This window comes from Rana temporaria, chromosome 3 (assembly GCF_905171775.1).
Source record: "Rana temporaria chromosome 3, aRanTem1.1, whole genome shotgun sequence".
Taxonomy (NCBI): Eukaryota; Metazoa; Chordata; class Amphibia; order Anura; family Ranidae; genus Rana; species Rana temporaria.
This window is the reverse complement of record NC_053491.1, coordinates 224,087,895-224,100,838: the sequence shown is the minus strand read 5'-3', so window position 1 is coordinate 224,100,838 and position 12,944 is coordinate 224,087,895. Positions and strand designations below refer to the sequence as shown.

The following is a 12,944-nucleotide window of genomic DNA, read 5'->3' as shown; positions in this document are numbered from 1 at the left end:
GGAAAGCCAGCCCTTCTGAAGGAAGCAATGGCTGTGATGTAAACTCTCACACTGCAAACTATATCCTGGCAGTGGATGAAAATCTTCTGATGAACTGAAGCTGTCAGCAGCTCCAGTCCTAAGCCTGACTTTGGGGTACAGGTTTAGGATAGGCTGATCTGGATAACTGCATATATATACCAGCTAAGAAACAATGTATTTGGAAAACTGGACCAAGGAAGAAAAAGTAGCTAGAAAAAAAGGTTAGTATTTTTCTAGCATAGCAAAGAAAAGACATCCATCGTTTAGGACACTAGCAAAAAACATAAGCATCTTAGTTGTTGAGAGGGTTATTTTGAGCTGTCCCAAAAGCTGTTTTGTTTGCCAGTGTCCAATAAACCTGTATGCAGCACTAAAACTTGGTATGTGTTTTCCTCAATAGACCAGACAGATTCCTATTTGGCAGAGCCTAGGAGCCATATTTTCCAATGCACGACAGCAGCCAGTAGCGGGTCCTGCAGTATGAGAGAATTAAGAGATTCCCTTTATATTGCACAGCCTGATGGATGGCGTCAGCCACTAGCTTCTTATAGGTCTTGGATTGTCATACAGGTGATCTTGCGATTGGGGACATCTTCAGGATAGCTACGAGATTGTTGAGCCGTGATGGAATCGATCCCTCACTAAGCGGGGCCAATGAAATCCCTTGAACCCCTGCTAGTAGATCAATTCAGCAACAATCTGTGCCAGCAAGGGAGCAAGTCCACAGAGGTAGGTGGAAGGCATGACCCTGCCACTGACAATGTTTAACATGTTTAAACAACAGTAAAGCCTTACAGCAAGCTCTTGTTACCATAATTTCTCGCTTCTTCCTGTCAAACTATGAGCTTTCAGTGTTCCTACCCACCTACGTTTCTTCCAGCTCTTCTGTTGAATTTTTTTCTCAATATAAAAAAAAAATCCCAATTTAAAGGGCTAAAAAAAGAGCCAAGACCCGAAAAGTGATCTGACCAATCAAGTCCATGAAAAAAACTCTCACGGCTGAACTATCAGTTTTAGGTCAACTGGCCCTTTAAATTAAGCAACCACTTTTTGATAGAAGGACAAGGTCTACTGCACATTTGGAAGAGCAAAACTATTTTACAAAATAAAGTGTTGCAAATATTAACAACACATAGGGGATGATTTACTAAAACCGTAGAGTGCAATATTTGATACAGCTGTGCATGGTAGCCAACCAGCTTCTAACTTCAGCTTGTTCAATTAAGCTTTCACAATGAAACCTGGAAGCCGATTGGTTTTTATACAAGAGCTGCACCAGATTTTGCACTCATAGGTTTTAGTAAATCAACTCCATAGTGTGGTTGGTACAGTTATTGCCAAGATCTACATTTCTGAAATATATCAGAATTATTGGGGCAAGGTACAGCTGATGCACAGAAGTTTACACCAAGAGATCCTTGGTCACATTATGACAATTATAATCAATCATTTCGGAATGATTTTGGAGATACCCACACAGGTTTTGGCAGGAAAGCAATTTGTCAAAGAAATAATATTAATTTAAGACCTGTGAACACATATGACTGTTAAGGAAAAATATCAAGGATCAGAATACTGCTCCCAGATGTAATTCACAGCTTACATAATAAAAGTATATAAAAGACATTTTGGTGCACCGTGTGCAATACATGCACATATTAAATGGTAAACATATCTCAAGATATCAGATAGCTGCAGCCCAAGTTACCAAATTTGTATTGTGTTTTTTTTGCTGCTTCGATAAAAAGTACAGTAGGCTAAGGACAACACAAGGAAAATGGTACAATTAACATTCGGTGTTATTCTGTTCTGCCTACCACGGAGTGGCAATTAAGAAAAAAAAATGTACTTGAGAGCTGTGCTAAGCTGAGCTCTGTACTGGATCCCTGGAGGTTTGCTCTCAGTTTGCTTTCTGCTCTACCAGGTAGATTATCAAAAGAACATAATGGAACAGCATATTTAATACATGTGGCGTCATTGTTACTCCACTAACTGAAGCACATACAGAATTCCAAGATTGTCAATGGTTACAAAAGTTCTAAAAGAAGAACATGGGTGAATTGACTTTAAGTTTGTGCCATTTGTGTAGAAGGTCTGTTTGCAGGCTCCAGAGTCCACGTCCCACCACTGAGAAAAAAAAGAAATAAAATGAGCAATTAAAGCTATAAGTGTATTACACACATTATATATATATATATATATATATATATATATATATATATATATATATATATATATATATATATATATATACACATATATACACACACACACACACAGTCATATGAAAAAGTCAAAACAAACAAACATACAATGGAAATTGTTGACTTTCTCCACATATTTCAACAGGCAAATACTCATCTTTATTTAAATATTTAAACAGGGATGATATATACTTGAATATAAAAACAGGAAATTTTCAAATTTTTTATTTTTTTTTCAACAAAAATATTTTACAGATGCAGTCATGTACTTTTGAAAAAGTAAATACACTCTTGGCATCAGAAGCTGGTATTGCCCCTCATAGCAGGAATTACTTTTTAGACATTTGCATAACTGCCTGCCAATCTCGGACATCTTGGTGAATTTTTGACTCCTGCTAAAAATGTATTCAGTTGTACGATGTTTGTAGGTTTCCTTGCATGAACTGCCTGTTTCAACTCCCCAACAACATTTCAATGTTCAAATCAGGGCTTTGACTAGACCAGTTCATAACCCACCATTTTTTCATTTTGAGCTTCTATTTAGTGGAATCTCTACTGAGCTTCATATCATTAGCACATTTAAAATAACAATTTTTGAACAGATGACCTCATAAAGCACACTTTGATACACATGATGGTAAATTGATGCATTTTTTTATGTTAATGCATGCAATTTAACACCAACTGTAATACGAGTTACCTGCAGATCCAAAAATGAAATTTGGGATCTTTTGGAGACTTTTGAAATCACTCATCAACTCTTTTCTTATTTTGCTGGACTGGACACATTGGCAGTCTGAAATCGATGCCACCTATACATTATTTTCCTTACAGCAGAATGATTAATTTTAAATAGATCAGCAATCTTTTTAAATTCCTTGCCAGATTAACGGGCATTAATGGGATTAATTAACCTTCTCTTTCAGGGCCCTAAAACCTCTTTGGATCTTGGCATTATGACACCACAATGATCAATAGCAAAGAAACAACCAGGCACTTGATAACTAAGGCTGGTAACACACCATGAGAAAATCAGGCGAACAATTGTTTGGTTTTCCTCAACGTTTCACATCAAGTCGGAACAGAGTAAGGAAATAACGTACAAAAATTCTCGTACGACAAAGGTTTTTGTTGTTTATGTATTCCGATTTTGTGCAGCCTTTCATTTCATTTTTCCCTGTACGAAAATCATACGAAATTGGTACACATTAAAATGAAAATGATAAGCTCTGTTCACGTACGAGAACAATTTTGGAGCTTCTCCCTTTGGAAATTTTTGTTTTGCAAAGTCTGAAATGGATGTCGAAAGTTGTGTACATACTATACGAAAATTGAACGATCGTGCCTCGTATGGAATTTTTCTTCCGATGTTCTCCTAGTGTGTACCCCCATTAAAGGAGTTCTCTGAGCTAAAACTTTTAACCCCCGCTGTGCCCGGGCTGTAAAACTATACAAAATAAACTTTCACTTACCTGCCTACGATCCCCCGTTGTTCCGATATCGCCGTCCCATTCTCCGGTCCCTTCCACTTCCTGGGGGTCGGTGACTCACAGTGCGCTCAGCCTATCAGCGGCCGCAACGGGACATTGCTGCGGCCGCTGATAGGCTGAGCGCACTGTGAGTCACCGACCCCCAGGAAGTGGAAGAGACCGGGACCGGAGAACGGGACGGCGATATCGGAACAACGGGGGATCGTAGGCAGGTAAGTGAAGGTTTATTTTGTATAGTTTTACAGCCCGGGCATAGCGGGGGTTAAAAGTTTTAGCTCAGAGAACTCCTTTAAGACATGTTCCACCTCCATACTTGCGAAGGAGGTTCGAATCACTGGCACCTAATCTAGAAGACCGGATTCTGATATCATGGATTTTAAGTGGTGGTAAATGTAGGTGTGTACATAGTTTTTGCACAAGACAAATTTGCATTTTGGTCATTTATGTCATGAGAACACACCAAGACATTTTGATGGGTCACTTGCTCATATATATCACCTTTATTTGTAGGCACTGTTTGAATAGAGATCCAGTGTTTGCCTATTCGATTATATTAAAAAAAGTGAAACATTTCTATAAACTTTTCACATATGTATGCATATGTATGTGATTTTACAGTTTTAGAGGGGCATTATCATGCAAGTAATGAAAATAAATAAAATGTAGCATAAACGTAAAGCTGAAAGTGTATGGCCAGACAAACAAAATTAAAAATTCTATTTCGTTTTTACTGCTATCTGAGGCTCCATTTAAGATTTTTACCTCCCACTTTTTCTTAAGGCAACAATGATAAAAAATCTTCAACAGCAGCACAGAGAATTTTTGTTTTATTACAGTAAAGCAGTGGTATCCACAGTGCGGCCCTTTGCTTGCCTTTATCTGGCCCTTGGGGTGCTATTCCTCCGGACAAAACCTATAAGGCATCAGTCCTTCCACTGACACCAATGATAGGGCACTATTCCTCCCATTGACACCAATGATAGGGCAGTATTCCTCCTCCTACAAACCATAGACATGGTTTACTGACACTGGGGCATTTTCTACTCCCACTGACCACAGTCTGGTCCTCCAAAAAGAAACAATAAACTGGCGCCCTTTGTTTAGAAAGTCCGACGACCCCTGCAGTATAGGAGGGCTAGAGCCCATGACAGCTTTTTCAGCGTCCCTATTGCATATTTTCCCACAACTTTGTCTGGTAAAACGCTAATGGTTCCCTTGATAACCGTAAAATCTAACAATGGTTCTATTTTTTTATTCTGTTTTCCTGGCACTAAAAGAAAATAGAATATGGTGATCTTACCATTAAAAAAGGAATGTCCTAGGGTGACCATATCTATGGACTGTCAGTGTTGTCACTCTATGTTACTCACTCCTGATTTGGACTTCAGAACATCTTAAGGAGGAAGTGTTCTGTAGTTAACTGGGCAGGGCTGATAACACTGCTTGAGATTTGCACATGAAGTTATGAGCCTACAGGACTACTGGCAGGATGAACAGGTATTTTTTTTCCACTTAAAGAACAGATTTAAAAAGCTTTCAATAGTAGCAAATAAGTTCATTGTTAGGGTTTACATACACTTTGTCATGCTATTACATCTTCATTTTTAATGAATGATTGTGCTTCCCTGCATATTTATCATATGAATGGGTTTAGATGGAGCTGCCTACCTAACTCACCAATTTTTAGCAATTTGTTCCTCTGGAAGACAACCTCACAGACATAAAACAAAAAGATCGTATTGCTGAATTAGATATGTCACTCAGCTATAAAAGCAGATTGTTAATACATAATTTATCCTCTCCTCAAAGACCATTTAACCACGTTGGGTACAAATTCTAATGGCATGTCATAGATCAATGGATGTGAGAGAAGTGGTTACATCATAAATGAACACAAACAATTGAAAAAAGAAAGAATAAAAAAGCTTTTCAACTGATAATACATTTACCATACAATGACGGATAAAAAATTAAATAAAATAAAAAGTGTTGTTCCCACATTTTTGATTGTACAGTTATAGTACATGATATGGATTGGACCAGAAGGTACAATATTGAGATGTATCAGAAATCAACATCTGTCTAGACAGGACTCTGTACTTGAAATCACAACATGGCAGTTATCAGCACAATGAGCCACATCACAGGACAGCTAAGCACCCCATGTTGTAAAAAAGGAAGCCATTCAGACACTTTGTAGTTATCACTAATACATTTGCAGTAGACACTTATGCACTTAACTTTTAAGCTATCAGAAATGTAAAGGACCATAATCATCACTGAGAGCTGGTCATGGCATAAACTACCATAAGTGGCTTGTCAGCACTTTGTACATTGCGACTCTACACTAGTTTTGACAGTACTCTGTATCGCTAGGCCTATGATGAAAGGTAAACCATTCCTACTGTGAAAAACAAAGGGGGTTTGCTGATGTTTTGGGGATGTGTGAGCTACAAAAGGCACAGGAAATTTGGTAAAAATTTATGGCAAGCTGAATGCAGTATGTCATCAAAAAAATACCGGAGGAACATTTGCATTTATCAACCAGGAAGCTGTGAATGGGACGTACTTTAACATTCCAACACGACAATGATCCAAAACACAAAGCCAAATCAACCTGTCATTGGCTACACACTGACCTCAATATCATTGAGCCCCTCTTAGAAGATCTCAAACGTGCAGTTCATGCAAGACAGCCCAAGAATTTAAAGGAACTGGAGGCTTTTTGACAAGAGAATTGGGAAGCTTTACCATCTGAGAAGATAAAGAGTCTCATCCACAAAAGACTTCAAGCTGTCATTGATGTTAAAGGGGGCAATACACGGTATACACTGGGGTATGTAAACTTTTGATGAGGGTCATTTGGGTAACTTATGTTGTCATTATGATTTAAAACACAGTTGACTGATAAAAAATGGCTTCAGCCAAACACTAACCATGAGTGAAACAACAGTTTTTGTGTTATCATTCATATTCTCGAAAAAATGGCCAGGAAATCATAAATTCTGCCAGGGTATGTAAACTTATGAGCACATCTGTATGGCCATGTACACTACACAACCATAGTCCCTAGTCCATCCTGGAAGCAAGCAAAAGAGTATGGCTACATTCCTCCACACAGTGCCTTGAAAAAAATATTAATACCGCTTGAAATTTTCCAAATTTTGTCATGTTACAACCAAAAACGTAAATGCATTTTATTGGGATTTTATGTCATAGACCGACACAAAGTGGCACATAATTGTGAAGTGGAAGGAAAATGATAAATGGTTTAAAAAAAAAAAAACCTATCTGAAAAGTGTGGCGTGCATTTGTATTCAGCCCCCTTTTCTCTGATAGCCCTAACTAAAATCTAGAACCAAATGCCTTCAGAAGTCACCTAATTAGTAAATACAGTCTATCTGTGCGTAATTTAATCTCAGTATATAAATACAGCTGTTCTGTAAAGCCATCAGAGGTTTGTTAGGAAACCTTAGTGAACAAACAGCATCATAAACGCCAAGGAACACACCAGACAGGTCAGGGAAAACGTTTTTGGAGAGGTTTAAAGCAGGATTAGGTTATAAAAGAATATCCCAAGCTTTAAACATCTCACAGAGCACTGTTCAATCCATAATCTGAAAATGGAAAGAGTATGGCACAACTGCAAACCTACCAAGACATGGCCGTCCACCTCTTAAGAAGTCCTGTTTGCAGTTTGCGAGAAGCCATGTGGGGGACACAGAAAACACCTGGAAGAAGGGGCTCTGGTCGGATGAGATCAAAATGTAACCTTTTGGCCTAAAAGCAAAACGCTATGTGTGGTGGAAAACTGAGGCCTCGTACACACGACAGAGTTTCTCGGCAGAATTCACCGAGAAACTCGGTCAAAACCCGGATTCTGCCGAGAAACTCTGTCGTCTGTACAGTTTTGGCTCGATGGAGCCGCCGAGGAACTCGAACGAGAAAATAGAGAACATGTTCTCTATTTTCTCGTTGTTCTATGGGAGAAGGCGGCCCGCTGAGCGCCTCGGCGGCTTCATCCCAAAACTCGACGAGGAACTCGACGTGCCAAGCACGTCGAGTTCCTCTGTCGTGTGTACGGGGCCTAACACTGCACATCACCCTGAACACACCATCCCCACCGTGACAGGGAAGCTGATCAAACTTGATGGGAAAATAGATGCCAAATACAGGGCAATCTTAGAAAAAAACCTACTAGAGTTTGCAAAAGACTTGAGACTAGGGTGGAGGTTCACCTTCCAGCAGGACAATGACCCTATGGAATAGTTTAGATCAGTGGTCTCCAAACTTTATAAACAAAAGGGCCAGTTTGTTGTCCTTCAGACTTTAGGGGGGCTGGAATGTGTCCAGCGGGAGTGGAATTTTTTTGGCATCACTGATTAAACATCGCCACATTTGGTATAAGGCAGAGGAATAGTGGCGCATTGTTGGCATCATAGAGAGGAGTAGTGCCTCATTATTGGTGTCAGTGGGAGAAACGGTACCCCATTGTTGGTGTCAGATGGTAGAATAGCAGCTCATATCAGTGGGAGGAATAGTGCGCCATGGGGCAGAAAAAGGCAAGCAAAGAGCCGCATATGGCATTCGGGCCACAGTTTGGAGACCACTGGTATGGATCAAAGCATATTCATGTGTTTGACTGGGCTATTCTAAGTTCAGACCTACAGTGGGGATTGAAAGTTTGGGCACCCCAGGTAAAAATTTGTATTAATGTGCATAACGAAGCCAAGAAAAGATGGAAAAATCTCCAAAAGGCATCAAATTACAGATTAGACATTCTTATAATATGTCAAAAAAAGTTAGATTTTATTTCCATCATTTACACTTTCAAAATGACAGAAAACAAAAAAATGGTGTCTGCAAAAGTTTGGGCACCCTGCAGAGTTATTATCTTGTACTGCCCCCTTTGGCAAGTATCACAGCTTGTAAACGCTTTTTGTAGCCAGCCAAGAGTCTTTCAATTCTTGTTTGAGGTATCTTTGCCCATTCTTCCTTACAAAAGTCTTCCAGTTCTTTGAGATTTCTGGGCTGTCTGTCACACACTGCTCTTTTAAGGTCTATCCATAGATTTTCAATTATGTTGAGGTCAGGAGATTGTGAAGGCCATGGCAAAACCTTCAGGTTACGCCTCTTGATGTAATCCCCTGTGGATTTTGAGGTGTGTTTAGGATCATTATCCTCTCTTTAACTTCAGCTTTTTCACAGATGGCATCAAGTTACCATCCAAAATGTGCTGAAATTTTATTACATCCATTTTTCCTTCTACTCGTGAAATTTTCCCTGTGTCACTGGCTGCAATACAACCCCAAAGCATGATTGATCCACCCCCATGCTTAACAGTTGGACAGAGGTTCTTTTTATTAAATTCTGTGCCCTTTCTTCTCCAAACGTACCTTTGCTCATTCCGGCCAAAAAGTTATATTTTAACCTCATCGGTCCACAGAACTTGTTTCCAAAATGCATCAGGCTTGTCTATATGTTCATTTGCAAAGTTCAAATGCTGATTTTTGTGGTGAGGACGTAGAAGAGGTTTTCTTCTGATGATGACTTCCATGAAGACCATATTTGTACAAGTATCTCTTTATAGTGGAATAGTGTACCACAACTCCAGTGTCTGCCAGATCTTTCTGGAGGGATTGTGCAGTCAAACATGGCTTTTGAATTGCTTTTCTCACAATCCTGCGAGCTGTTCTGTCTGATATTTTTCTTGGTCTTCCAGATCTTGCTTTAACTTCCACTGTTCCTGATGACTGCCATTTCTAAATTACATTCCGAACAGAGGATATTGACATCTGAAAACGCTTTTCTATCTTCTTATAGCCTTCTCCAGCTTTGTGAGCGTCAACTATTTTCAGTTTCAGTTTTCTAGACAACTGCTTAGAAGAACCCATGGTGCCGATTGTTGGGGCAAGGTCAGATAAGGCTGGGCATTTAAAACCTTTGAGATTGACATCACCTGGTCTTCCCAGACGATGATTGAGAACAATCCATGACACTGGCAGGTCTCAGCTTTGCAAAGGGGGCAGTGCATGCTATAAATTCTGAAGGGTGCCCAAACTTTTGCAGACGCCATTTTTTGTTTTCTGTCATTTTGAAAGTGTAAATGATGGAAATAAAATCTAACTTTTTTGGACATATTATAAGAATGTCTAATCTGTAATTTGATGCCTTTTGGAGATTCTTCCATCTTTCCTTGGCTTCGTTATGCACATTAATACAAATTTTTACCTGGGCTGCCCAAACTTTCGATCCCCACTGTAAATCCAATTGAAAATCTGTGGCAAGACTTGAAAATTGCTGCTCACAGACGCTCTCCATCCAATCTAACAGAGTGTAAGAGAAGTCCGGTTAACAAACGCACATTGGCGCACAGGTGTGGGCACTCCAGTGTGTGCACAAGGAGAAACATGTATTGGCGCATGCGTGAGTGTGCGCACGCACACACTGGCACCAGACAAGCCTATTTAAACCGATCAATGACACATACACATTGCTGAGTGGTCTTTCAGCTTGTTCCCGTTAAAAATCTTTACTTATTCCCAGTACCACTCAGCCAGATGTCAGAGATCGAGAGAGGGGCTCCACCTCTGGAGACGCTATGCCAGCAACTTGCCCCTCTTACTCAGGCAGTCAGCACCCTGCAAGAAAGCTACCTCCAGCTGGAGGGTCACTTTCAATCCATGGCCTCTACCTCAGCAACTTCTGCACCTGATACAGCACCTGGCCACTCCACGTCTGAAAAGACTTTTCCCGCATCCACAGGAACTATGCCACCACTGGAACCCCGAGTTCCTGCACCAGAGCAATTTTCAGCCGATCGGCCCAAGTTTCGGGCATTGAAGAACTCTTGTGAACTTTACTTTGCCCTGCAACCAAGAACTTTCTCATTTGAAACCACCAAGATGGGTTTTTCTATATCCCTGCTTCTCTGAAAATCACAGTCATTGGCCCATCAGCTCCTGGAACGCAACAGTACAATCTTGGACTCTCTCTTCATTCTTTGAAGCGATGACTCAGCTCTATGATGACCCCAGGCAATCAGCCACTGCAGAGTCTACTCTCCATACACTACGGCAAGGTCACCGACCCACTGAGGCCTATGTTGCTGAATTCCGTCTGTGGGTCTATGATACAGGTTGGAATGACGCAGCCCTATGGCATCAATTCCACCTTGGCCTGTCTGAAGGGCTCAAAGACGAACTTGCTCGATTGGGGGTCCCCAGTTCCCTCGATAGCCTCATTTGTCTTGCCATCCAGCTTGATCATAGATTCAGAGAAAGGAGAACAGAAAGAGCTGGCGGAACCGATATGCCCACGTATCCACGGGAAAAGCCCATGCAACTAGGACTTTTGCGTTCTCCACTCACTAGTGAAGAAAAGCTGTGAAGACGCCAGAATAACTTGTTTCTATATTGTGGGGTATCAGAACATTACCTTCAAAAAATTACAGAAAGGTTTTTAAAAAAAAAAAAAAAAAAGAAGGGTGGTGGGTGGTGGGTATTAAGGACAATAAGACTGGTGTGGGGGGGATTAGGGACAATATGGTGTGGGAGGCGGTGATTGGGGACAATATGGCATGGTAGGCGGTAATTGGGGACAATGTGTGGGTGGCAGCAATTAGGGACACTGACTGACAGCACCGGTCTGGTGACATTGTATTGCTGTGGTGGTAAACAGAGATAATGGTTGTCAGCACAAACAGTGATATCAGAGCAGCCAGCCATTGTAGATAATCACCACCACAGTGGTACAATGTCGCTATGGTGACCGTATATACAAAAAAAAAAAAATATTAATAATAATAAAAAATATATATATATATATATATATATATATATATATATATATATATATATATATATATATATATATATATATAACATCTGGTCACCAGAGGGGGGCGATATTTTTTTATACCGATTGCTTATTATAGTGATTATCACTATAAGCAATCTGTAACGCCGTTTCAAAGTTTTCATTTATGAAACCTTGTTTACTACTGTGATTGGTCACAGCCATCACATGGTACAGGGCTGCTGTGATTGGGCCTGGAACCATGTAATTACTGTGACAAATCACAATAACTGATCGTTGTGATTGGTCACAGCGATCATATGGTACCAGGGTCACTCACAAATCACAACGCTGTCCACCACCACAGGGTGCGAGCACAAGGCGCATATCTTGGAGCACTTACGGGTATGTCCTTCTGGAACTAGAAAACATCCACCCAGCTGTCTATCTATATTGGCCTTAAGGAATGTATGTATACATTATTTTTGAGCAAGAATTGTTAATGTTTGAATTTTTATTGTCGGATACACAAAATCTGCTATTTTTCTACTGTATACGGCACAACTGATGACAATCTACTTATACATTCGTTATCTGCTTATGTTTTGTTCTTTTGAACATTTTTGAATAAAAATTATCCTTTAAGAAAAAAAAAAAAAAAAGGGGGGAGCAACCACAGGTAATCGGCTAAAAACACAAAAATACGTATTTGTGAACTCATTTAGCTCTTAAATGATTTTTATTACTTTGCAGACAGTTTTGCTATGCAGTCACCCCAGCCAGAGGTTATTGCCAAATCCTCGACCTCCACTACAATAGCATGACCTAATCATCATGAACACCCTCCAGTCTCCTGACTGGACAATGAAGGACCAGCAACCTACTGATGTCATAACTGTGCTTTCCTCTAGAAACCATGGCCCGGATTCACGTAGAACTTACGCCGACGTAGCTACAGATACGCCGCGTAAGTGTAAATGTGCGCCGTCGTATCCATGCGCCATGCTCATAGAGCTAGATACACCTGAAAATAGGCTTCCTCCGACCGACGTAACTTTCCTACGCCGGCGTATCTTGGGCGCATACTTACGCTGGCCGCCTCATTGCAAATATGCAAATGAGTGCGATACGCCGATTCACGAACGTACTTGCGCCCGGCGCATTAATATACGTGGTTTACGTCCGGCGTAAAGTTAAGCCTCATAAAGCAGGTGTAAGTCATGTTAACGTATGGACCAGGGAACAGCCGTCGTATTTTACGTCATTTACGTAGTAGTACGTGAATAGGGCTGGGCGTAGGTTATGTTCACGTCGTAGGCAGTGATTTGACGTATCTTAAGGGGTATTTCCGACGTGATTCTGAGCATGCGCACTGGGATGCGTCCCCAGGACAGCGCATGTGCCGTTCGTTCGGCCCATCATGTGCATGGGG

At 40.6% G+C, this 12,944-nt stretch overlaps 1 protein-coding gene across 2 annotated transcripts in view; it reads right to left on the bottom strand.

Annotated features, from left to right (window-relative positions):
- Positions 1-1,562: 1,562 nt before the first annotated feature.
- APAF1 (apoptotic peptidase activating factor 1) overlaps positions 1,563-12,944 on the bottom strand; it is a 123,445-nt gene continuing 112,063 nt past the window's right edge. For both annotated transcript variants that reach the window (XM_040344340.1, XM_040344339.1), the window contains exon 27: positions 1,563-2,148. In XM_040344340.1, the coding sequence (XP_040200274.1) occupies positions 2,002-2,148 (147 nt within the window). In that variant the 3' untranslated portion in view covers positions 1,563-2,001. The remainder of the gene's footprint in view (positions 2,149-12,944) is intronic.